General features: G+C 46.8%; 1 protein-coding gene across 4 annotated transcripts; it reads left to right on the top strand.

Moving 5' to 3' along the window:
• The first annotated feature begins 601 nt into the window (after positions 1–601).
• lrrc4ba (leucine rich repeat containing 4Ba) lies at positions 602–27195 on the top strand. Of its 4 annotated transcripts, XM_035396980.1 has the most exons (5): positions 602–2253; positions 3002–3180; positions 11288–11424; positions 21118–21670; positions 25119–27195. In XM_035396980.1, exons 4-5 carry the CDS (start codon positions 21422–21424, stop codon positions 27117–27119), a joined length of 2250 nt encoding a protein of 749 aa, XP_035252871.1. In that variant the 5' UTR covers positions 602–2253; positions 3002–3180; positions 11288–11424; positions 21118–21421; the 3' UTR covers positions 27120–27195. The 4 variants fall into 4 exon arrangements, with proteins under 4 accessions (XP_035252871.1, XP_035252872.1, XP_035252873.1 ...); XM_035396981.1 differs by lacking the exon at positions 3002–3180; XM_035396982.1 differs by lacking the exon at positions 11288–11424.
• Positions 27196–27314: the final 119 nt, after the last annotated feature.

Below are 27314 nucleotides of genomic sequence, written 5' to 3'. Positions count from 1 at the left end.
AGAGAGAGAGAGACCGCGTAGCCACCGGTATAGGATTCTTGGGGAATGTTTAGGACAATACACGTTCACTACTGCATAAACAGAGGGAGGGGGCGTCGTCAGTGCCCTGGAACGGTTGGAGGGAGTTAATCGTATAGATGTGATGTCAGTCTTGTGAGCTCTCCATTGTGCACTGCAGAGAGGGGGGGGGAGGATAAACGCAGGGGAATGGGTAGCGTGTGTGTGTGTGTGTGTGAGAGAGAGAGAGATGGGGGGCATTTGAGTTGAGAGTGGGAGCAGGCACCCTGGTCTTTGGGCCGCGGATGTAGTCATTTGACAGTGTGTCCTTGGGGTGCGATTGCCTTTCTTGTGACAGCATTCATCATCATAGTACGGGTGTAAGTGAATAAGCGCATGTGGAGACAAATGGGATGCTGAGATCTTTAAAACTCCTTCAAAACTCCTCGCACACAAGGGGGAAACACTGAATCAAATGCTTGAATAAAACGGTCAAACCCCCCGTCATTATTCCCCCACCCACCCACCCCCCCTTCGGCCACTTGCAGCAAAGTCAACAAGATTATTTTTGCTGCTACCTGAAGGAGCGCGCGGCGCTGCGAGACATTGCCGACAGAAGGGAAGTGCGTTTGCGAGGATGAGCGCGATCAGACACGTGCGACAAAAACCCCGTAACGGTTGAATATGAGCCTGGATATACTGTATGAGGAGACCTGCTGTCCATCACCTGTGCTCTTACTTCCTTCTGTCTGTTCTCTCGTTATTCGTGTCAGTTTTTGTTAAGTACCTACTGCGAGCTGGCCTCGTGCACCTATCCATTTTATCAGCCCCACAAACTTTTTGGACTATATTTTATATATGTTTTTTGGTTGAAATTCCTCTCATTGGGATGCTTCAAAAAGTAATCGCTAAAATATTTAAGAACTGGCTACTTACATACTTTGGGGGGTTGTGGGGGATTGTAGCCTACAGTATGCTTGTGCGTTGCTAAGGGAAACTGTCGCCTGAAGAACGTCCTCTGTTCGTTTTGTACTTGGGTAAAACTAGTCTTAAGTCCATATTTAAATTGATGCGCAACCGTTGTGACGTTTCCGTCGTTCTAATAAACGCATCACCGTAATACACATTGCAATCACGATACATTTCTCTCAAAGTGACAAGTTAACAGGTTAACATCATATATATTCGATCGAAAGATATGAAGCCCCGTTTAGGGAACTGTGCATCACTCGAGGCGGGAAGAGCATCGATTTTATCTTGCATGACCTCCCTGGAAGATGTATGATGCATTCGAAATTTGTTATGTAGTCTGTCTCTTGTACGTCAAAGTATTGGCACACATTCCGTCTTTCGGAAATGATTGCCAAGGGGTTTGTAGGTGTGTGGTAGCCTGTTGGCTGTATGTGTGAGATAGAACAGGCTTTGTCCTTTCGGTTCATAGGCTACATTCAAACGTCTTTTAAGAGCATCCAAACCAAATACGATATTAACATGACTTTCTTTACGTGTCAGTGTTTTTTTTTTTTTTTTTTTTTAAATAGGCGGTCGTTGTTCAATGTGTGGAATAGGCTGCTAATAAGTTCTAGAGTATGCGTGCGTCGAGCACAAAACGTGTAGTTTAAATTTATAAACACCTACACGACAAATGCGAGTTAAATATGCGATTGGTTTAACGCAATGTGGCTGTAATTATCTCAGCATTTGAATACAGCCTGCATTTGAGCCAGTGCAGCCCATGCTTTGGTAATTGATTTCCATTTTGGATTAGTGTGCCCTTAGCAGGTCATTTCTATTCTATGATGGTACGGTGATTGTTATTGCCGTTCAATGAAGAGTAGACGGAGGTGCAGTTTGTGTTGGTACGCTGGCTGCGCTATCATACAGCACCCCCCTCCCCCAAATCGCACTCGCTTGTACAGCATGATCACGAAAGCTGGGCTGAGCGAATACTTTTATATTTGAGATAAAGAACCTTTTCCTAAGCGTCCCGAATGATCTTCGGCAGACTGGTCTGTGCTATTCGCGCCGTCCTCCCTTCTAGATTTCCATCTGTATTTATTTTTTCCATCTGACCCGGCGCTGTACACGGACCGTGCTTTCTTCTCCTGCAAATAGGAGGTCAGGAGAAATCGTTGTGCTCTAAGGCTTGTGCGAGGGTGAATCAATTTGAGAGAGAGAGAGAGAGAGAGAGGGAGAGAGAGAGAGGACATCGACTCTACGCAGCTGCTGTTGGAAGCGTACAAGAGGAAAAAAGAGGTAGGAGAAATGGGACAGATGGTACCGTAGAAATAGACGTTTTTATTTGTGAGAGATGGAACACTAAAATAATGGGAATTTGATGTTTTATGGATGTGTGACAATATAGCACGTAAATAATATATAATCGATATAAGATCAATACGCATTGAAATGGCGCGTTATGGCAATCTTTACAACAGAATTAATGCGGCAGTGTGTGTATGCGTGTGTGTCTGTGTGTGCTTATGCGTGTGACTGCGCGCGAACGCGCGTGCTGTGTTGGTGTGAATTAATGGATTTGTGTAGCTACGCTTCACCGGTGTGTGTTAAACAGGCAAAATGATAGTTATTTATTATAAACAAGTTTTACGTAAAACTAGATGAACGTGGCCAAGGAGCTGGCATTCGGAAAGTGGCAAATTTCGCAAAATCCTTTTCCAGGAAACCTGATGAGACCGAATGTTTCATTTTTGCAATAGCGAATGCAACACGATGATTTCGCTCCATGACTTCGTAATCATAATTCGTAGCGTGTTTTGTATTCTTGGATGAACACACGTGTATCAGTGAAATTCTCGTTGATTCCATGCATACGGCTCGCCAGTAAACGGGGAACGTTACTGTTGCTACAGCAGGTGCTGAAATTAGCTCAGTTGCCATCAAGTTCCAGGGCTGGGGTGTTTTATTACCAAAATGCTAATTTATTCTTTTTATATTTGCTTAATTTATTTATTCGCCCATCGCTCTTCCCTTATTTGCAATATAGAACAAACAGCCACTTCAGACATGGGATGTTGCCCGACGCAGTCGTCGTTCTCGGGAATCAACAATTCATTTCGTTAATGTTGCTCAAGGTGTACATTTAAGCTGTGAACGACGGCCTGTCAAAGAAATGCGGAGTATAAGGCGGAAGTTGGGGACTGGGGCCTATACCAAATAAATGAGGTTAGCAAACTTTAATTCATTTATTTATTAATGTATTATTATTATTATTATCATAATTAATTAATTCCTTTTTTTTTTCTTTTTTGCAAATTTTGTTTATATGTTCTTCCTGTATCTTGGTAGTTTCCAAATAGAGGAAATGGGTTGGAGGACCTATGAGCTCATTGTAACGTTAGTGCCTGATTTTTGCATTCTGAAGAGCGGGGAAGATTTTGGCTGGGTCAGGAGAGGAGAGCAGGGGTTTTCTGGGTAAATGAGAGGACGAGAATGTGGGTGTTGTGGCCTTGGAAAGGAGGAGAATGTGTGGTTGTGACATTGGACACTCTTAGTCCAAAGAGGGGGGAAACTGCCAAATAAGCTAAATAAGCTAAACAAGCAAAATCAATCACAAGCACTTCAAGTCTGTCACTAATATGCCAAAGATGTTTCTTAAGCTTATTCACTGCTAGCCATCATAGTTTCTAAAAGAATGCATGTGTATGTAATTGTTGGTAAAACTTGCAGTCATACTTGTATGAAAGCGGTCATTTTGAAATGCCTCACTCTTAGCCTAGCCGTCCTGCGGCGTGTGGCTTTCCTTCCGCTACACCAGGCCGCTATGAAAACATCAGCTTACTTTCCGTAGCACTTCCCCAGCGCTTTTTCGCTACCGTTCCACTGCTGCTGGTCCTAATCAGTCAGCCAATGGGAGTCAGGCGTACTGTACGTGTGCACGGTTCCTCACCTCTGGGTCACCCCGCGTGAAATCACACGCTGACACAGTCTGTCTGGCTGTCCTGTTAAATCCCGTCAACATGCCCCGACGGATATATTTCAGTTTGGTGCTTGACCGAATGCTTTCAGGCGTGCTCTCAGGTGTATGCCATATTTTAGTAAGATGTAGCGCCGACATATGAATATTTTTAGGCATAATTATCGGCATGGTTTTTACAGATCTTACTCTGAAGGAGCAATGTCTCTAAAAAAAAAAGGTTAATAGGGAAAGAAAATTTTGCTATTTCCATTGAGTGAGCAGGATTACCTCATTCACAGATGAATCGGGCTCCTCTTTCCGTTGGCCATCGCAAACAGTTACATCACGTGCTTATTGGCAGTTATTGGTACTTTCATACGAGAGGTACAGTCTTCCACAAGGTCTCCAGATCAAAAAAGGGCATCTGCATGTTTTGGGGTGGGGTTGTTGCTATAGTGAAACAATCATACACAACAGTCATTGCGATGTCGCACAGTACAGTAGGTGCTTGGTTTTTAAGTAAATGCCACAGTTTTTTGTGTTTTTTTAATTTACGAATCTTCCCCTATTCGTGGCTTAGTCGTTAGTCCGTGGAATTAAGAAAACTTGGCCGTCGTTTGCTTGGTAGATGTTTCGGATAGCGACGAGAGAGCTCTCACCTTTGGGACGAGCCGCATTGTTCTGGCTGAAGTGATAGATGCCCCTGCAGCGCAAGAAAGGATGGGACAGTTTGGGAATGGGCCTTGCGCTCCTTTTCTCGTGGGTGGGTGGGAGGTGTGAGAGGACCCAGCGCTTTTCGGGGACGGCCTGCCCCCTCCCCTTCAGACCGGGCTGTGACCCTCTGGAGTGTAACGCGGCCGCTAACGGTAGCAGGCTTATAATTAGTGATTAGCGGCTTGATTGAGTTCCAGCCCCTGCCTGTGCTGCAGCCTTGGGGCACTCAAGATGGCAGCCTGGGTATTAATTATTGAATAGCACTTGGAAGAACTACTTCAATTAGCAATATGAATTGATAGCGCAAGTCCACTATATTTTATTAATAGACAGCGTTCAGTGTCGTTATGGATATGTGTATATTAAGTGTATATATGTAGGTATATATATGTGTGTACGTATGTGTGTTTACACGTGTGCATGTAAACGTGTGCATCTCAGGGGTATGTATAAATTAATGAGTTGTGTTGGAGTATATGCGTGTGAATATAGGTTTTTTTTTCCTGGCTCAGAATATGGCTTACGTGGTGACTTTGTGTGACAGCGCCTGCGGTTGGCCTGGCTTTACTGCCACTGTCTCCCTGTGTTTCGCCATGTTCAGAATGGGAAGTTGTGGTCTTCAGGATTTATTGAAGGGTTGTATATTGTAAGTGCCAGAATTGGGGGTGAACCCTAACCATAGCCTATACTATAGAATTTACATAGCGTAAGGGGGCCATTCCACAGAAATAGTGGTATTTGGAATGTGTCTTCAAATGCATTTCATTTTTGTCAATCAAAACTTAGGGCACAATATTAATTCAAATTTTAGTTTAACCAATCCACTCAAATGCCAGCTTGCTATATTTAAATTATTTTTATGCATTCACTCAAAGAATGCTTGCACCATCCTTTTTGTCACTGACATCATAGGCTTTTCAAATTTTATTCCTCAGTTTAATGTGCACAGATAGGCAAAAACAGTGCACTTTCAAAAGGGACGTGTTGATATCCAACACTGTTTTCGTGTTCCCACTTTTGTGTTGCTTTCAGCACATTTTACGTCAAAGTTACTACCGTTATGTTGCAAACGTACAACTTACATGTTACAAAAGAAGACTTTTTAACACAGACTGTGTTGAAAGTAACAGAAAAAGTGTTGTCCTTAACTAGGCAGAGAGGTGTGTTAAAAACGACAACATTTTGACAGCTTTGAGAGTGTCGGTTAATAATAACACAGTCGAATCCACTTAATTTCATAGCGGATTAGCGCATAATTTGGCTATGTGCATACAATTGCCGAATCCCGAACCATTTCCCATTCATTCCATTGTAAAGAGATCCCATATTTGCATAAACCACTCTTGGATATTTTGGAAGTTTTCACGGAATTACGTCCAGTTACATCACACAGTGATCTATAAAGTACATTAAAAGTTGGCAGATGCAGCATTGTGCTCGTAGACTTGAAAGCAGTCAAAACTTTAAAATGTATCCACAGCCAAATTCGTACCACTTGTAATTGTTTTACAGGTTTTTTTTTTTTTGCGATTTCTCCTATAGGCGGCTTATGTGGATTGAAAAAACTCTTGGGCAGCTCGCCTAAGACATTGCAATGCAGAAAGAATTCTGGTATATACTATATGTATGTGTGTGTATCTGTAAAAATTATGTGTGCGCATACACACAGTATGTGTGTGTCTCGGGAATATGTAAAGCGGTTGTGTGTGTGCATGTGTACGTGTGTGTGTGTGTTTGTATGTGTACTTGTTTGAGTATGTGTAAATGTATGTGTATGTTTGTGTATGTGTGTGTAAGTGTACGTATGTTTGTGTAATCTTGTATAAATTAGATGTATGTATATGTGTTTGTATGTTGAATGTGTGTTTGTGTGTGCTTGTTGTGTCTGTGTGTTTGTGTGGGTGTGTCTGTGTTTTTGTGCATGTGTTTATGTGTGTGTGTGTGCATACATGTATGTGTTTGCGTGCATGTGTGTGTTTATGTGTGTGAGTGTGGGTGTGTGTGTGTTTGTGTGTGCATGCATATATGTGTTTGTGTCTCAGTGGCATATCTAAATATGACATGTGGGAGTCGAGGGTTGTGATGTCATGTGGCAGTAGGGCAGCCGAATGACAGTGCAGTGCGTGAGCATCACATCCACAGCTCTAAACAGGACGGGCACATGCGTGAGCGTTCACATCCACATCCTTAAACAAGGCGGGCACGAGCGTGAGTGCTCACATCCACAGCTATAAACGGGGCGGGCACGTACATGAACATTCACATCCACAGCCTTAAACAGGGTGGGACACGTGCGTGAGCATCACATCCACAGCCTTAAACAGGGTGGGACACGTGCGTGAGCATCACATCCACAGCCTTAAACAGGGTGGGACACGTGCGTGAGCATCACATCCATGGCTCCATCCACCAAAGCAAAGCAAGCCACAGGCAACTGCACTGGTGATGATGGTGATGGTATTGATGATGACGACGGCGGTGATGAACATGATTAAGGTTATGATTTTTATGGTGGTTATTAAGGTGGTGATGATGATGATGGTGGTGATGAAGGCGATCGACCCTTTAAGGTGTGAGATCACAAATATGTGATTAGAATGTTCTAAACTGAACATTCTAATGCTGATGTAAGAATGACTACCGGGAACAGAGAACAACAGAGTTCTAGAACACTGACTTGGAATGTTGAAAAAAACATTCCAAAAAACCGACTTTTCAAAGCGTTAGGAAGCCTGTGCGCAGACAATTTGTTAGATTGTGCTCAAAGTAAAAAAACACTGTTTTATTTGCAGCCTGTCATGCATACTTTATAAATGTGTTATATAGATGTTATAACACTGTTGTTCATGTATATTTTATGAAAACGTGTACTTTATGTGTACTTTTGAATACATCAGGTTGCATAGCTTGTACAATATGACCAGACTAAAATACCAAAAGGAACCCTGTGTGGTTATTACTTTGCTTGAATTTATGTAAGCAATCAATGCCCAGGTTCCATTGTAAAGTCATGGGACAGAAAAAATACTTTTTTTTATAAAATAGTTTTGCCTCAAGCAACTTATTTCCTTAATGATTCTAGCATTTTAAAATGTAGCAGTTTCGATTGAAATTTTTTGATGAGCATGTAAAACAAAATCCATCAAAATTATTTATTAAAAACAGATCAGTCAGTAGAGGAAAAGCAAAAGACTGTCTTATAAAATAGCATCTGCTGTCCTGATACTACCTGCTGGATTCATCTGCTTAATGAGCTGCTACCTCTGTGCTCCTACTGTCCCCTCCTTCCCTCCCTCCCTCTGTCTGCCTCTTTCCCTCCCTCCCTCTGTCTGCCTCCCTGGCTCCCTTCCTCTATCTGCTTGCTTCAGCCTCCTCCCTCCCTTCCTCCCTCTCAATCTCTTTCATCCTCTTTTCCTTCAAAGGCATTACACTTCTGTATATTACAGGGTATCATGAGCAAATGCCAGGAGGAAATGCATCAGATAAGAAAGTGTATATCGTGTGAAAGCCAAGTCAGTTCGGCTCTAAACCGAAGTGTGGTGACAAATTTAAAAACCACATCAGCAAACTCACTCAAGTTCACACAAAGGCATGCAACATATAGGTAGTGCTACCAGTCAGTATTCTCTCTCTCTCTCTCTCTCTCTCTCTCTCTGTCACACACACACACACACACACACACGCCTCAGCTTATATACCACAGCTTTTAGCTAGTTACACATTGCCATTTCCAATTGTAGTTTGATAATTTTAGATAGCCGGTGTGGTACTTAGCTTAGCTAGCCACAGTACCCTGGCTGCTATTAATCTGTTTAGCTAAAGTAACCTATATATATATATAAATAGCACCTATCTTTCCAGGCATTTTCAGCTAAAACATACAGTTATATTATACCTCTTATCAAAGCTGTACACACAGCAGTAAAATCCACCTGGACTCCTTAGGCTAAACACCGTCTCGGACAGCGGGGCTCAAATTGACCCAAACTTGATCGCGACCCAAACTATGTCGGGTCGCGGTACCATTATGAGTTCCCTCAGATTTACGCCATATGCGGCGCTCTCTCCGGAAGTCGTTCATTTTGGATGGACAGCGAGGCGACTCGCGTAATTCCTCCTGCACTCTGCCAAACTGCGTGCAATAATTGTCCTTGACGCTCTTGCTTGGCTAGCAAGTTCTTGTTTAGGCCAGCGATGCACAAATGACGGGGCGGTCGGCCAAACTTAGGTCACGGGGGGATATCTGTGTGGTCGTGGTATCCTGTAGCTTACGGCTAGACCGCAATGCAATTAGGCCTGAATGAATAAGGTGTTAGCATTCATTAATGCTATTCTGTGTTCGCGCCAATAAAGGCTAAATAGAAAAAATGAAACGAGTTAAAACGCATTTTAATTGTTTGAAGTTGACGGCGTGTTTCATATGATCATGCAAATGCATGCTTTAATGTTGATTGGTGCATCATTCCTTCTCTCCGCGAGATAGCGATCATACCGAATTCACTTGTTTATTGCTCATGCAATAGTTATGAGATAGTTAGCTACTTTAGCTAATCACCCCGGCCGGACCCTTTTTGTGCTTTGTACATACAAAAATTTGAACATTATTGAAATATTGGCTGTTTTGAAATTTTAGCTAACTTGTTTAAAGTTTCCCTGGAAATGGATAAGTGGCTGATGGTGCGTCCCATTAAAAGCAGCCTCACTGACGATGACTATAACGTTAATAAGAAGAAATGTTACGTTTTATCCTTTGGTTTTCTGATTGGCAGTTTTGAGCGCTTTACCCAGACGATGCTGGATAAAGGCTTAAATTCTGTTAATGCGATGTTGCTTTCTGCGGTTAATTGCCTGCTAATTTCTGCAACTTTGTCCTTTCATCTAGCTTTCAGGTGTTAAAACACGGCCACTGTCCGCAACTTCACAATTAATTATCAATTAATTGTAATTAATGAAAGTGACATCAGTTTGGAACGCGAAAAAGTGCGGATTGATATCTTTGCTGGAAAAGTTTGTGCACCCCTGATCTGGGATATACCTCTATCAATAATCGCCATGGAAACCTGAGAGAAATAGCCAACCTAGCTGAAATAAATAAGAAATGGCTTAACTGATTGACATTACTTACCTGTCAGTCAGTGTATGCACATTGCTCCGTGCACGCCTAGTTGCAGTTTCATTCCCTCAGAGAGAGAGCCATTGCGTTCAGATGGATTTTTATTCATAAAAAGGGTGTGGGGCGTCGATCATTGAGCATTGATTATTTTGGGCCGAAGTGCACTCGGACCGCCTCCATCATTTGCAAGACTTGCTATGGCAACCAGAAATAATACTATGGAATTTGAAAATAGCAGGTCATAGAACACCTGCACATAACCCATTACACTGTAGTGTGTAAACCCAATAACAATCTGTAATTAGTTAAAAAATAACTGTACTGTGTAAACCCAATAACCATCTGTAATTAGTTAAAAAACAACTGTACTGTGTAAACCCAATAACAATCTGTAATTAGTTAAAAAATAACTGTACTGTGTAAACCCAATAACCATCTGTAATTAGTTAAAAAACAACTGTACCGTGTAAACCCAATAACAATCTGTAATTAGTTAAAAAATAACTGTACTGGGTAAACCCAATAACCATCTGTAATTAGTTATAAAATAACTCTGTAGTGTGTAAACCCAATAACCATCTGTTATTAGTCTGCCTGTCTGTCCGCCCCCACCCACACCCCCCCACCCATATCTGCACATGTCTGCGTATGATGGTGAAGAGGATAATGGTTAAGATGCTCGTGATAATGAATAAGATACTGATGATGATGACGACGGTAAGCATTATGATGCTGATGAGGACGGTAATGGTGATGATGATTTCGCAGTGACCGTGATGCTAACGGCTACAGTGGCGCTGTTGTTAATTCTGCAGCAGTAGTTGACGGCGGATGTCTGCTCTCGGCTGTCCTGCTCTGCACAGCCCGGCACTGCGGAGAGCTCGGTCTTCTCTGTGGGCCTCAGCCGTGGCAGCGTATCTTTTCATGAGCTCAGGTGCCGCCAGCAGCTCGCAGGGCTCCTCCTGCCTGCTTGAATACGCCTCTGCTTGTGCCTTAACGGTGAGCTCCGGCTCCCCGCTTAATCCTCCTAAAATAGCGGGCGCCCGCCTCCGTGTGGCAGCCTCGCCCGGGCGGGGTTTCCCGGGGAGAGAGTCGCACCGGCGCCGAGGTCGGGGAAGCGTTTGGTCGGGCAGTCACCCTCGTCCCCGGAGGCTTCTCTTAACATTAGATTTGTGATGTCACGCATCGCCGTGGCGATAAATCACTGCCCTTGCCGAAATGCTTAGACGCGGTCGGGGCGATCGGCGCCGTGGCGACGTGCGGTTTTTTTTGTGGCTGTGGGGGTTGTCTCTGTGTCGACTTGGTGACGGGCGCTGACTCTGGGATTTTGTGTGTGTGTGTGTGTGTGTGTGTGTATACATGTGTGTGCGTGTGTGTGTGTGTGTGTGTGTGTTTGTGCGTGTGTGTATACATGTGTGTGTGTGTGTGTTTGTATGTGTGTGTGTGTGTGTGTGTATGTGTGCCTGTGTGTGTGTGTGTGGGTGGGTGTGTGTGTGCATGTGTGTGTGTGCGTGCGTGTGTGTGTTTGTGTGTGCGTATGTCTTCAGCTGTGCAGCTGCTGCAGGAGAATTGGTAGGCCCCAGATCCTCAGGCTGGAGTGATGGAGCTGCCCAGGTCTGAGCACCGTGGAGCGGGGTGCCGAGCGGTGGCAGGCCCTGCCGAGGAGCCGGGGACGGGCAAGATGGTGAGCGGAGTGGTCACTATGGCAACCGGGCATCAGGGAGTTTGCTTCCATTTCACTCCGTAGGGGAGGGACGAACAGAGAGCAGAAAAAGATGGAGAGGGTGATGGAGGGGACAGGGGCAGAGGTGTGAACGGAAAGGTGAAGAATCCGTAGACTGACGGGTGTGCGTGTGTTTTGGAGCGACGGCCCCAAAACCAGGCAAATACCCTCTGGCCTGTGTTTCCTGTCCCTCTATCCGTAATCCAGTCGACACGTTTCCTCTGTTGTGCGAAACCAGCCTTGTGACAAAGTCCCGGTGTGTCCAGCAGTCCGTCCGCCATTTTGTTCAAAATCACTGCTTTACTTAGCCAACGCGAACCTGCGTTCGTCAGCTTTAGTCAGTCAGTGAAAACGGCTTAGCCTGTTAGCTTGTCCACACCCAAAACTCCATAACCGACTGTACGCTTTCCGTACGTTTTTTTTTACACCGCTAGGAAAAGGAGAGAAGAAACACAAAGTGCTCAAAAAACTGCTGAACTAGGGATATAAAAACAACCCTCGGTAACATATGCAGTTACAGCGATTCAAAAAAGCGCTTCCTACATGCTTTTGTAAATGGCTATAAGGTGTTCTTGTTCACGACTGGATACTGGTTTCATCCTCAACCTAAGGAACAGAGCCAAAACAGAGCTGAAAATATTCCCCTTAAAAAGGGGGGTAATGTGCCCCTTCAACTGGCGCGCACCTTTGCATTGCGTTGTCGTTGTTGATTTTAAAGACCAGTTTAGGGTGACTGTTATACTTAGCGTGTAGCACACAGTCACTCCAAGAATAAAACTTCTGTAATTTCCCTGTTAAAAACCGCATTCCTGTACAGACTGAGAGGCTAAGGCACCATGCAAAGGACAGTTAGAAAATCCTATTAGAACATGAAATACTGAGCATGAGTGGAATTTGTGATGCAATCATAAATGTGGGGCACGAAACAAAAATGGCAAAATGTTAAGGGCACGAAAAGGAAAATGGCTTTTAGGGCAAAAGGGGACAGGAATATATTGCGCTGTATGCGTAATCTAATGTGATGTATCGGGTTACCCAAAGCTAATTTTAAGGAGTTGCAAATGTCAGAAGCACAAGTAAAATATTTGGCTTGAAAGCACAGAATTGCAACCGGCCTTTGGGTAAATGGATTGGCTGCTCAACAGTGGATGCTCCAAGTGGCTTTCCATTTTGTCTAGTGTTAGAATAGAATGCCTCTTTCGTAAGAGACTAAGTCTGTAAATGGCTAAAACCCTTATGGAGGTGTTATATGTCATGTGTAGCAATGTGTGTCTATCTATCTATCTATCTATCTATCTATCTGTCTGTCTGTCTGTCTATCCATCTGTCTTGGAGGTGTTATATGTCATGTGTAGCAAATTCTATCTATCTGCCTGCATGTCTGTCTGTCTATCTATTTGTCTATATATCTATCTATCTATATGTCTGTCTATCTATCCATCTGTCTTGGAGGTGTTATATGTCATGTGTAGCAAATTCTATCTATCTATCTATCTATCTATCTATCTATCTCTCTGTCTGTCTGTCTCTCTGTCTGTCTCTCTGTCTGTCTGTCTGTCTGTCTGTCTAGCCATCTGTCTGTGAAATGATTTATATATCATGAAGAAGGTCGGACAATGCTACACTGCATTAACGGCCTGTAACGTAACTGTAAATGTCCTGTCCTGGATGGAGAGGCGGGGCTACGTCAGGAAGCCTCAGGTTCACGCGCAGCCTCCTTTGTGTGGATTCCCCGGGTCGTGCGCACGTTCACAGCGCTCTGCAGTGCAACAGGTGCCACCGGCCTTCCCGACCAAGCGGCTGTGGCGCGCTTGAAATGCAAATGAACACATTTGTCATCTTCATTAATTGGGCTTTATTTGTCTTTCTAACGAGCTAGTCTGAGAGCGCTTATTTCTCCGTTATTGATGTATTTTGTGGTGTCCCGCAGCCGAATCCTCGTATATTCGGTCAGCCCTCGCAGACCTAACGTATCGTGATGGAAACCAGACTTCTGTGTTAAAATCGACCGTCGTTATGCGAGAGCACTTTCCATTTCGCATGTAGTTAGCATACAGGCAGCTAAACGTGTAACACCTGCGATATTACGCTTTAACAATCCTGTACAGAAGTGTCAAATGTGCAGTATTACAGTTGGTAGCCATTACATGTGTGTAGCTTCTGTGGTTCGTTCAACTCCCATAGCACAGCATAGCATTTCCAGCGCACCAGTGAAATCATTTACTCCCCTGTTCAGTTCATTATGTGCTGCTGTAGCCCATTATCTCCTGCATCCATTTCATGCACATTGCTGTGTACAGTATGCTGGGTGTTAGTCATACAAATAGCTACCTTAGCTAGCTGCTCTAATCCTGCATCATTCAGGGTCGATACTTAATGTGAATAATTAAGACTGAGGTACAAAATCAGTTTCGCAAAACAAAATAGTGATATTTGGTGCATAAAGATGTTTCTGTTAGCTTAGTTGAGTTTATTCTGTACGATAAGGAATGAGATACTTTTGGGAGTAAGTGTAAAGTTGGTTTGGGAGTAAAGGAAGTGGCCTTCTGGAGAATTTTGCTTCTAAAGTATTTCTGTTGCGCAAGCAAAAAATAGAAATATTGTGAAAGCTCTGTATCAGGAGTATCCAATCTTATCTGAAAAGGGCCGGTGTGGGTGCAGGTTTTTCTTTTAGCCCAGCAGTGAGACACCTGATTCTGTTTATCTTGGTCATGATTGAAGACCCTGCTTAGTTAATTAGTTGAATGAGATGTCGTAGTGCTGGGCTAAAACAAAAACCTGCACCCACACCGGCCCTTTTCGGATAAGATTAGACACCCCTGATAAAACCTGCACCTGCACCAGCCCTTTTTAGGATACGATTGGAAACCCCTAATCTATATTATTTTCTGTTTATCAGTCCTTCACTAACAGCTTCTACAGTAATATGGCCAATAATCCATACCCACGATGCTCTGTGCATGGCTGCATGCTGATTAGAGGAAAATGTTCTCAAAGAAGGTATTCTGTTTCGTTACCGTTAGTGATCGTGTGTATTCCAAGCGGTGCCATCAGGGAATCTTTTACAAAAATGACTAAGTTTTGCAGTTCATTTATTATGTGGCTAGTAAGCTGGGCTGTCGCTAGTGGGGGTGAAAAGAGGTGACGATTCTAGGGGCCCACAGCTTGCAGGGCCCACAGCTAAAAAAAATCATATTCTATGGGGGGGGCAGAGCCATACTCTTTCAGCGGACCCAGAATTCCTAGCTATGCCCCAGCTAGCAAGCTAGTACGCTAATTGCTAAGCCAGACGGCTCGGCTGTGTTTTTAATTTCTGGGTTTAAATGACTGACAGTACTGGCAACGGACCTTCTTTTTATGTAGAATCTGCACAATTAGCTTGTCCTGCTGGAACGTCGCTGTAGCTAACTACGTGTTGGGGTTATCAATAACTTAGCGTCTAAAACGGAAAACCAGGCTAACTCCTTGGCTCGTATCACAAGCTCAGCTTCCTAGATGGCAGGCCACAAGTGGCGAGAAAACAGGCAAATATTTGATACGCGCCGTGGCTTGTGTGATTACCAGTGAATCTGTGAGAAGAAGGTGTGCGGTTTTTAGCTTTTTGATGTATTGTGAATGTGTTGTTTGCTGCGCCATATGCTGAAGCGACTTTATGGCCACTGTGATATTCCAGATGCCTCCCTAATTAGGTGAGCATAACACCTGGCACAGATTTCAAATTTTCAACAGTTGCTTGTTCGGCTGGGTGACAGCCAGCCAGGCAGATATCCTCCCGCAAATCTTACGCAGCTACAAACTAATGAAACAAAATACAGTTTTCAGAAGTTTCAGAATTAATAAACAAATACAGAGCTGTCGAGATACAATATCATGTTTACATGAAGCTTTGTTGCTTATTATCTGGGGGAGTTTGCACTTAACTGCTTTTCCATGTACATTGAGAAACTAAAAACCATGAAATTAGAGATCCCAGCGGATTTTCTTGGTCTTGTAAAAATTTGCGAACACAGATTTGTCATTGCAGCGTGTGTGTGTAAAAAGTCAGCGTTTGCTAAATATGCTGGAGTACGTCCCTCACACACCTGAACTGTTCTGCTCAGTGTCTCAGGTTTCTTCCGCTGTTGGAACAAAGCGGGGGAAACTTTGAGTGCGATCGGTGATTTACTCGTACAGCCGGCTCGCTCCCGTCCTACACAGAGCTTTTTCAATCGCACAGCTCCGCGGCGGAGATTTAGCATAAATCAGGTATTACCGGGGCTCCGCACAAAGGGAAGCTAGCGCGCTATTAGTCACGGCGATTACGCCGCGAAGGCTGCGGAGGCGTGTGACGTCGCTCCGCGCAGCGTCGGGCCGACGGGGCCCTCGCGGTAAAGGCCTGGGAATGGCGCCCCCCCCTCGCGTTCGTCCGGCTTCGCGCCTGAACGCAAGGAGCCGAGCCCGGAGGTCTGAACGGTCAGTACCTATCCCAGAGTGCCCGGCAGTTTTCAAGTCATGGGCTCGCCTGGTCCTCCTAGCCTTAGGGGGGCGCTGTTAGCTCTGTCGGTAGGTTGAGTGGGCGTTTGTGACGAACGTGAATCCCGGGGGGGGGAGTGTGGGGCTGGTCGAGACGCCCGCGGTGGAGGAAGGTCCCTGGCAGGGAAAGCGAGGATGAGGATGTTGGCGCGTAACCGACGCTTCACTGCTTCTCTCTCTCTCTCTCTCTCTCTCTGATTCCATCCACTCTCCCCCTAGCAGCTGAAGAGAATGTGCTTCTGTTTCTGTAGGCGTGTGTGAACCGCCAAAGTGCGCATGCGTGCGTGTGTGTGCGCGCGTGAGCGTGTTTTTGTGTGTGCATGTGTATGCATGTGTGTGTATGTACGTATGTGTGTGTGTGCGTGCACTTGTGTGTGTGTGTACCTGTGTATGCATGTGTGTGTGTATGTGTATGCGTGATTGTGTATGTGTGTGTGTGCATGTGTATGCATGTCTGTGTGTATGCGTGTGTGTGTGCATGCATGTGTATGTGTGTGCGTGCGTGTGTGTGTGCATGTGTGTGTGTGCACACGCATGCATGTGTGTATGTGTTTGTGCACAGCATGTGTGTATGTGTGTGTGAACATGTGTGTGTATGTGTGCACGTGCATCTGCGTGTTAATGAAATGGGGAGAAAAGAGGGGGATGGGATATCGGACGAGCTACAGCTGTAGAGAGAGAGAGGAGAGAGAGAAAGAGCGAGAGTTTGGTGAAAAGGTAACCATGGCAACCCCCCTTTGCAAAGATTTGAACCAAGACAGAGAGTGGGGGAATGGGAGAGAGAGAAGGAGAGGGAGAGAGAAAGAGAGAGCGAGAGCAAGAGAGAGTGAGAGAGAGAGAGAGAAACGGAGAGACAGATCTTCCAGAGGGGGAGACTGGGGGCAGAGGACAGGGTTAATGTGTGTCAGAGTACGGGGTTAATCTCCCGTCAGACGGAGGGGTGAGCGCGCCGTTCGCAGGCTGGCTGGGCACTGCAGCACTGCCTCACTAGCTGCAGTGAGACGGCAACCCCCCTTACAGGCGCACCGTTCACCCAGAGAATAAGAGCCGATGCCGAACGTGCTTTATTTCCGCATTTTTGCGCCGGACGTTTTGAGCGCTTGAAGTCTGCAGACTGTGGCCTGTTAGCGTGCCAAGGCTGGCTGTGAGGGTGCGATATTCAACCCCCTCCTTTTGAAGGGGCTCACTGTTTTCCGCGCCAGTAGGTCAACCCGTAGGCTGAGTTTGTAGACGCTAGCGGCTTAGGATTACTGATCTGCCTCTTTCCGAAAACTGGCGTCGGAGAGAGAATTCATCGGTGAAGTCCGGCGCGGGTCCGCTTTTTTTGCGCCCGCCCCCACCCGTCCCTTCCCCCGTCTTATTCATTCCGAGTCCGGGCCCCTACCAGCCAGTCCTCGAAAGAGAAACCACGCCCACCCACAACCAGCCCAACCTGCGTGAGAGAGGACCGGAGTCCCGCCCCCATATCTGTCATAATATCTGGCCAATCACACGACAGTCCCACCCCTAACTGGATATGAGACATTTCTATGAGACTGTATGCAGTGAATGTATAATGTCACGGAAAACAAGTATATTAAATACAGACAGAGAGAGAAGTTTGTAGAACAAGTAAGTTAATTATTCACAATAAACTGATGAACAAAACTGATTGATTGATCAATAAAATATTTTTGTAAGCATAACGCACATAGCTTAGAAATTAGCCAGTCCCGTGTAGTGGATGAAATATCGCAGTGGCCCTTAAAACCATATGGCACGAACCCCATTATCTGTTCACATCGGCTGCTATTCCTTCACTCTCGTGACTTGTCATTTTGAACAGCGGCATCTTTGAGAGGACTTGTGAGTTCCTCTGCAGCGTTTCCCACAGGCAGTCGACGTCGCCGAAGTCGACGTCCGGTCCACTGCTGCCCATTCTAATAAACGTTACATTACATTTGTTTGGCAGACGCTTTTATCCAAAGCGACGGACAATAAGTGCACACCGAAGGTCATTGGAACAACTACAAAACACGGGTCAGATAAGGTACAATACTCATTTTGTAGCTGTTATTCACAGCCAGGGACACATCAAGTCCAGTTCACACTGTAAGCATTACTCTCTGACTGAACCTAAGTCAAACTAGGAGGGATGAAAAGCTACAACATCAAGATAATGATACAAAGTACAATAAGTGCTGGATAATAACTACAGATTAATTTATATAAGAAAGCCACCATCTCTGATACCAACTGAAAAACGGGAAGAAGCACCATTTCTACCTCAAGCGTACATGCATTTGTCGTGAACTTCCGCCAACAGTCGCCAGCAGTCGGAAAAATCTAGAACAACAGATGGAGTTTGGTGGAATTCAATCCGTAGAACTTGAGATAAAACATTTGAACATTTACCGAACTATTACCACTATCTCTCTCATAGCATTGTTAGAACCGTGTGTGTGTGTGTGTGTGTGTGTGTGATCGTGTGTTTACATATAGATACACACACACCAGCAGACACGTTGCAATGATTTGATTTGATGTGTGATGTGTTATTTGATTCTATGTTGTAAGTTTCTGTAATGCTCATAAAGGTATAACGGGCGTATGGTGAACTTGGTTGAAACGCATTGAGACGCCTTTAGCTACGCTGATTAAGTGCTGATTAATGGGATTTCCAGTGCCTGTCAGAGTAACAGCAAAGCAGAAGAAGTGCTTGTACGGTACCTGTTCGACTAGCATAGCGCGCCACATTAAGAGAGGAGATACAACGCATCGCTCGCCGCTCAGAGCTTCTGCGATACCCTTTAGCTTATCGCCGACTGTAATGTTTTTATATTGGAGAGAGGACGCGGTCGTCAGACGTAATTAACAGTCAGAATACCGTCGGTGCTTTATTATTCAGGGTCGTTTAATTGCCGGTTTTGCGTTCCGGTTCAGTTTTTAGTTCTCGATTATATATTTAAACGGACGGCAGCAATTTAGGCGTCAGCGGGACGGATCGAAAAAAAATACAGCGCCCGGAAAGTTCCCCCGCCACCGCGCCGCGGCGAAGCTCGTACCGCGGCGAGAGAGCGCGGACGCACGCCCGCAGCAGAGAGGCGGGGGAAACAGCCTGCTGTCACAGAGGGAGGCCCGAAATGTAAATACTCTCGGCCGGTTGGCGGCCTCGCTGCTCGCGCGTCTCCTGCTGTCGGAATGCAGCGGGTTGTGACCCCGGCTGAGTCGAGGCGGAGACGGAGCGGGTTGTGACCCCGGCTGAGTCGTGGCGGAGACGGACGCGCCCGCTGCCAGGTCTGAGCGGCATGCGCCCGCGGGCTAATGAGCTAGCGGGCTAGCAGGCTAACGAGCTAACGGGCTAGCAGGCTGACGGGCTAGCGGCCCCAGGTAACGGCTTTGTGCTGGATGCCATAGCCCTGCCCGGGCAGACCTCTGCAATGCCTCAGAAATCGGGAAGAGCTTTGACCCCACGAGCCGTAATCAGAACAGGGACGTTTTTTTTCCTGCCTGTGGTTTTTTTAATGTTAGCGGTGACGTGATTCGTCGCGGCCTTCTCACGAGCGATGCGCAGTTGTGCTCCGAACGCGCGGGGTTATTGACCACTGACACCTCTCTCTCCTCCATCCCTACCTCCTTTCCCTTTCCCTCCCTCCCTCCTTCCCTCTGCTTTAAATATTCATCCCTTTGTATTGAGTCTTCCCCCCTCCTTCCATTTCTCTGCTTTAAATTCATCTCTCCTTATTGTCGTTCCCTTCCCTTCATCTCCTTCTCTCCCTCCCTCTCTCTCTCTCTCTCTCTGTTTTATAGTCATCTTTTCGTATTGAGTTTTCCCCTTCCCTCCCTCTCCCTCTCTCTCTGGGAGTGATTATTAATATTAATGTCTCTGTCTTTACCTCTCTCTTTCCCTCTTTCCTTTCGTCTCTCTCTCTCTCGCCCTCTGCAGCTGTTCAGCATTCATCCATTAATGTTGATAATTCTTTTCTTTCTCTTCCTCCGTGCGGTCATCTATCAGTTTAATAATCTCTCTCCTTCCCCCCCTCTCTCTTCACAGAGTCTCCGTTAACTCGCCTTCCTCGAATCGGTCAACACGTTGCTTTTTAATATTATTGTCATTGTTATTGATAATAACTCTGTACCGGTCAATGCTCCCTCTCTCTGGCTATTCTGGTCTGAAAAAAAAAACTGTTTTCGCGGCCAGGAAGACAGCCTGTTTTATGCAAACCCTTCATCAGCGGTAACACGTTGCGGCATGCAGTCAGTTCGGCCCCCGGGTTTTCAACAGGGGGGTCTGTGGACACCCGGGGGCCCTTGAAGGGACTGTTGGGGGTCCCTGGCCACAAGTGATATGCAATGACTGTGCAGCATAAAGATTTGGAATTTTGAATATTTTGTGCATGATTCTGCATTGAAGAAAACAAATAAAAAAATAAATAATTACTTTTGTTTTTGAAGCTTTGTGGCCATTTTTTGAGTGCAAACCAATTTCTTTTCAATTGACGATATTTCACTGGTTCCAACGCACCAAGCAAATTAAAATGGATGAGCGCGGTGATTTCTCTTCCTATAAATATTTCAAAATATAAAACAAGTTTTAAATGGAACCGTTTTTACCTTATGATGGGGGTCCCCTAAATGCCTTTAATTTTGGGTGGGGGGGTCCCTGGAAGAGGTTGAAAACCCCTGCATTAGGTCATAAATGCAGGGGCCGAGAAACCATGAATTCAGCTTCGGACAAATTCAGGAGTCTTGAAGACAGTCGTCCCATACTGTGCTAAATTCATTCCAAATTCAGGGGGAAAAAAAGTGCTGAACAATTTTGGATTCAATTACCGCTGGTCACTTATCGGCACAAAACCCATCAGTGGAATTTTATCCACTGTACATTTCAGTATGAAGTGTTGAGGTCTGCAAACATTTAACTGGCAAATAGTCATGAATGTTCTGTAGTATAATTCAAAGTGAATCAAGGTGATAATTGTATTTATTGATGTGCCTCATGTACGTGCTTTTCACAGAATAATGCTGCAGTTGCTTTGTTTCAATTATGCATTATCCTCTACATGCATATAAAGCATATGGTAAATATACATTGCATGAAGTAAATAAGCTTTTTGCACGTACTGTACTAATTAGTTTCTTTTTCTTGTTTTTTTTTTACAGTAACAAGCGTTTTCTTCTCGAACGCACAACTTGGATCCAGAAGAAAGGGAAAGTGACAAGAAAACAGAAACATTCAGTCTTTATGCATGTGTATCTAAGTGTAAAAAAAAATCTAAGCAAGAAAGGAAAGAAGAGAAAGGAAGAAGGAAAAATTACTTTTTTTAAATGAAACGTTTAATGAGGCCATGTCGTCCGAGTAGCTGAATCGGTTAAAAAAAGAAAGAAAAGAAAAAAAGTGAAAGCTGCATCTGTCTGGAATTACCTCCACTCACTTGGAAAAGGGGAGGGTCATGACCCAGTTGCCATGCGCTTTGCCACGGTGACCGGCCTCCCCAGCCCCTCCCCCCTTCTCCTCCTATTGGCCCAGCTGCTGTTGCGGCTCCTCCTCCTCCCTGGGCCCGGATTGGCTGGGGCGGCCTCGTCCTGTCCCGCCCTCTGCAGCTGCTCAAATCAAGCCAGCCGGGTGATTTGCACCCGGCGGAACTTGGAAGAGGTGCCGGAAAGCATATCCGTCAACACGCGATACCTCAACCTTCAGGAAAATTCCATACAGGTACGTTCTGACTGGATTATATGTTGCACACGTGTTTGAGTGCTTTTTAATGTAGTTCATTAAAAGCCAAATGGCTCTTTGGGAAAAGCTTATGATGTCCCCTGCTCTGTTTGCCTGTCTCTACAAACAATGACCTCCAAAATTACTGCCATCCTTGATAAATATTAGCAATTAAGGCTGTGTACTGTGATCCGAACAGGTAATAAAGTTGTATTTTATGGTGAAATATATGCTGAACTTTGATTGGTGGCAGGTGTTTTGGTCAGATGGGACCAAAATCGACCTGTTAGGGCACGCTAGTCATCGGAAGGAGGATGCTTATGCTGTAAAGGCCATCATGCCTACAGTAAAATATGGCGGGGGTGGATCGCTGATGTCATGGGGTTGTTTTATATCTGTGTCCGAGAACTTTTCTTAAGGTCAATGGATGGTCAACTCCATAAAGGAACAAGAGAGTTTGGCCAAAACCCTGGATCCCCCCCAGGAAGCTAAAACTAGGCAGCAAATGGATCTTTCAGCAAGACGATGATCCCGAGTGAAATGACTATCTCAGTCTCCAAACTTGATTTTGGTTGAAAATATGTTGTTTGATTTGAAATCCAGTCTTTAGGTCCAAACTGTCTGGAGGAATGGTTGAAGATCCCTCAGTGTGTTCACCAATCTCATAAAACACTACAGAAGAAGAGCCGTGGTGTTATCTTTGCGGTTGAGTTCTGTTAGTAGAACAAAGAATGGAAATGAGCTAAATGTAAATTTGGCACAGACGTTAGGAAGTATCTTTGTCACACAACGAGTAGTCGCTGTGTGGAATAGCTTGCCAGGTCATGTAGTAGAGGCAGAAACTCTGAAGGTTTTCAAAACCAGGCTTGATACGGTGTTAGATACTATCTACTCTGTCGGTAATCAAAGCAATAAGTACAATTTAGTCAGGACAATGGCGAGCATTGTCGGGCTGAATGGCCTGTTCTCATCATCATGTTATGTTACGTTACATTACATTACGTTATATGGAATGCACACACAGTACTGAAAAAAGGGGTGGCAATCAGTTTTTTGTCAAATAAATGTATAAGAAAACACTTTTTCCTCTGAGCAACTGTTTTAGCATAAAAGGATATTGTTTCCCATATTTTTGAGGCAAAAATATTTCTCATTACTTGAGCTGTTTATTTTACACAGCCTTGTTTCGTTCATTTTTATCAAGGGTGTGAATCTTTTTTCAGGGCACTGGATATATCTTCTTGCCAAATGCATGCAGTAAAATAACTGCACCTGATCTTTGACTCCTGTAGTCTTCTTAAAGGCATACTATGCAGGATTTTTACCTTGAAAACATTACAAAATAACCATGCTAAAGCACAGCTATGCTGTACTGACAATCTCTGTCTTCACGCACTCTCGCCAAATTTGTGCGCCCTTACCTGTATTTGTTATTCTAAAATGTGTTTGGGATGTTTCTGGGCGTGGCACTCTTTTCTGTTTGGGGAGGGGCGGGTGAGGCGGGTGTGGCTGTGGTTTGGGACCAGATTTCTGTGGAGCGTTGGTTGCTAGATTGTTAGAAGCCCAGATACAGAGAAGCAAAAAGACAAAGCCGAGCGGACGTACTCAAACAGAGTTAAGCTTGGAATTTCTTTTCCTCTGTGGCGTCAGCTGAATTTCACCATGGTGATGAAAAGTGACACAGCATTGGCTTGTTACCTCTAGCTATCCAGCTAGCTGCATTAGGTAGCTAGACGGCTGAAGATGGGGTACTCGGGGTGAGTGGGCGGGGTTGAAGATGGAGGAGGAGACTTCTTTGATTTAAAACCCTGTGTTTCCACCACAAGGATAAAATCCTGCATAGTATGCCTTTAAGTGTGAGTGCTAAATGCAAGAAGAAATATATCTTCTTGGTTTCTTGCACAACAGTCTTACTTAATTTCAGCGACTGCTGAACTTATGAACCGAGGAGTTACATAAGTTAAGGACCAAACGTACTATCATTAAATTGAATCGAGGCCTACGTATGTGATAGCATGAAACCACAACTCTCTCAGTCCATAAAAAAAGCCCATTTACTTCTTATCTCTGCGGAACCAGTGGTCAGGTAACTCAAACTCTATTTTTCGCCTCGGAGTCATTGAGTCATTCATTCTAGCATATGATTAGCGCGACACAATTCCTGTCCCTCCTCTGTTCTCAGTGCCAGGTTACTGTAGTTCTCCCCAACCCTCCGACCAAAGCTCTCTATCCATATTTAATGGGTCGGCTGAGAAGCAGCTCATTACAAAGATAAAGATTAACACTAACTGGTTCAGTGCCTTCACAGAATGAGAATTTTCATTTGGATTTTTTTTTTTTTTGTTGTATCCCGAAGCTCTGCTTGTAATGATTAAAAAATCTAAAAATGGCTTACACCTCAAGGCAGTCTTAGTCTTGATTTAGTGAGCACCAGGAAGAGGAAACTCCAGAGAGCCGCCACCCTCCTCCTCCCGCCGGATCGCTCGCGTTTGTTTTCGCTTACCGTGGAGCCGTGGAGGTGTCGCCCCCTAGCTCAAACACGAACGCAAGGCACACACCCACGCCAGGATGCGAGGGGCGCTGCAGAGCACGGTGGTTGCCTGCAGCAAGCCTAATTTTTCGGTAGGTTGTTCTCGAGAGCGCTGTCCGGAGGTTTGGCTTTTTTTTTTTTGGCAACCAGCGGTGCTTTTTTTCCCCCGCGCGTGCCCACACCAACGGGTCGGTGACTCAACATCTGCGGGACGCAGGTGACCACAGGACGTCCTGTGCGGGACAAAACGTTTTTTGGCCCGGAATGCAGGGACTGTTGGCAACCCCACACGGAGCAGCAGACTGTGGCAGCAGGCAGCGGCGTCTCTGTCAGTGCTGGAATGCCAGCACCGCCCAGCCTGTGGGGGCAGGGTGGGGGGGGGGAGGGGGGGGGGGGCTGAGGTTGTGTAATGCGCCATATTCCAAATTCATCTAAAGTGACCCCAATAATTTACTGAGCAGTCACTGTGGCACGTTGCGGTGGTGTATCCTTAAAGCCCGCATTGAACTTGGACCTGACTGTGGCCAAGACTCCATAACTAGCATACGGGCTGCCTGGCTTCAGCTGGCAGTATAATCTCACCCCCCCCCCCCCCCCCACCAAACTTTGTCATTGTCAGTACTGTCTCTCTGTCTGTGAGTTCCAATATTAGCCCAGTGTCATAAATCATGGAGTGTCAAGTATCACAAATTCAGCATTTGTGAAAATGAATTCATTTCTTTTTTCTTTTTTTTTTTTAAAGGAAAAAAGAAGCAAAATTAAAGTACCTCCTCAAAGCGCATTGCAGTTAGCTCCTTTCAGGGTGTAACTGTCAGCCAAAAACTTGACATAACCCAGGGAGCTATCAGCGTGCCATCAGCAGTCACACATGCTCGAGTTAATGTCACAGTTTCGTAACTTTACCTTGTCTCGCCCCAGGTGATCAAGTCCGACACCTTCAAGCACCTGAGGCACCTGGAGATCCTGCAGCTCTCCAAGAACCACATCCGGCAGATCGAGGTGGGCGCCTTCAATGGCCTCCCAAACCTCAACACCCTGGAGCTGTTCGACAACCGGCTCACCCTGGTGCCCTCGCAGGCCTTCGAGTACCTGAGCAAGCTGAGGGAGCTCTGGCTGCGCAACAACCCCATCGAGACGCTCCCGGGCTACGCCTTCCACCGCGTGCCCTCGCTCCGCCGCCTGGACCTGGGCGAGCTCAAGAAGCTGGACTACATCTCCGACGCGGCCTTCGTGGGCCTCATCAACCTGCGCTACCTCAACCTGGGCATGTGCGGGCTGAAGGACATCCCCAACCTGACGGCGCTGGTGCGGCTGGAGGAGCTGGAGCTCTCGGGGAACCAGCTGAGGATCATCCGGCCGGGATCCTTCCAGGGCCTGGTGTCGCTGCGCAAGCTCTGGCTCATGCACTCGCAGGTGGCCGTCATCGAGCGCAACGCCTTCGACGACCTCAAGAACCTGGAGGAGCTCAACCTGTCCCACAACTCCCTCCACTCGCTCCCGCACGACCTCTTCACCCCGCTGCACCAGCTGGAGAGGGTCCACCTCAACCACAACCACTGGGTGTGCAACTGCGACGTGCTGTGGCTCAGCTGGTGGCTGAAGGAGACGGTGCCCAGCAACACCACCTGCTGCGCCCGCTGCCACGCGCCGCCCGTCCTGAAGGGCCGCTACATCGGGGAGCTGGACCAGAGCCACTTCACCTGCTACGCCCCCGTCATCGTGGAGCCCCCGACCGACCTCAACGTGACGGAGGGCATGGCCGCGGAGCTGAAGTGCCGGACGGGCACCTCCATGACCTCGGTCAACTGGATCACGCCCAACGGCACCCTGATGACCCACGGGTCCTACAGGGTGCGCATCTCCGTCCTCCACGACGGCACCCTCAACTTCACCAACGTCACCCTCCGGGACACGGGCCAGTACACCTGCATGGTGACCAACTCGGCCGGCAACACCACGGCGACGGCCGTGCTCAACGTGTCGGCCGCCGACGTCAGCATCAACTACACCTACTTCACCACCGTCACCGTGGAGACGGTGGAGAACGGCGAGGGGAACGCCCCGCGTTCGGAGAACGAGACCTACGTCCACATCCTGGGCCCCACGCCACCGGGGGAGATCTGGGGCGGGGGGACGACCCTGGCCACGACCTCGGCGTCCGTCTCTGCCTCCTGGCTGTCCCCCCGAGCGACGAAGCCGCCCGACTGGGCCTTCACCGTGCCCGTGACGGACGTCACCGACGTCTCCGGCCTGGACGACGTGATGAAGACCACCAAGATCATCATCGGCTGCTTCGTGGCCATCACCTTCATGGCGGCCGTGATGCTGGTGGTCTTCTACAAGCTGAGGAAGCAGCACCAGCTGCACAAGCACCACGGGCCCGCCCGCGCCATCGAGATCATCAACGTGGAGGACGAGATCGGCGCCGGGGCCGGGGGGGGCACCGGGCGCGGGAGTGGAATTTCGGGGGGTTCCACCATCCACTCCGGGGGCGGCGTCGGAGGGGGGCAGAGCTTAAGGCTGCACCACCCAGAGATCGTCAACCTCCCCAACCTGGCCCGGGCAGAGCACCTGAACCATTACTACAAAACGCACCACTTCAACAACAACATGATGGGCGTCGGCATGGGAACGGGCTCCGGGATGGGGGGCGGAGTCCTCAACAACAACAACAACCCCTCCTCCTCCCTGTCCCAGCCCACCTCAGCCGTCCCCGTTTCCTGCACCCCGCTCCCCATTTCCTCCTCGTCCGGGAACAGCCACGGCTTCGGCCCCAGCTCCATGTCCCCGCTCCCCCTCCCCCCACTGGGAATACACGGATCTCTCAAGGGCTTGATGGGGAAGAGCCAGAACCCTCAGATCGAACCGCTCCTCTTCAAGAGCGGCTCCAAGGAAAACGTCCAGGAGACGCAAATCTGAGGCAGGCGGGGGGCTAGCGAGCGTGACCGCCGCACCTCCGATCCCCCCCCCCCACCCACCCACCCCACCCACGGCAGCTGGTGACGGACTGGGAGAGGGGACGGGGTGGGGGGGACGGGAGTGGACGGGGGGTGGGGGGGTGGGGTGGTGTTTTTTCGGAAAAGTACGAGTATATATCCCTCTGAAGGGCCGGGC

Source organism: Anguilla anguilla, chromosome 17, assembly GCF_013347855.1.
Source record: "Anguilla anguilla isolate fAngAng1 chromosome 17, fAngAng1.pri, whole genome shotgun sequence".
NCBI classification, from domain to species: Eukaryota; Metazoa; Chordata; class Actinopteri; order Anguilliformes; family Anguillidae; genus Anguilla; species Anguilla anguilla.
The sequence above is the reverse complement of the archived record's forward strand: the minus strand, read 5'-3'. Positions and strand labels throughout refer to the sequence as shown.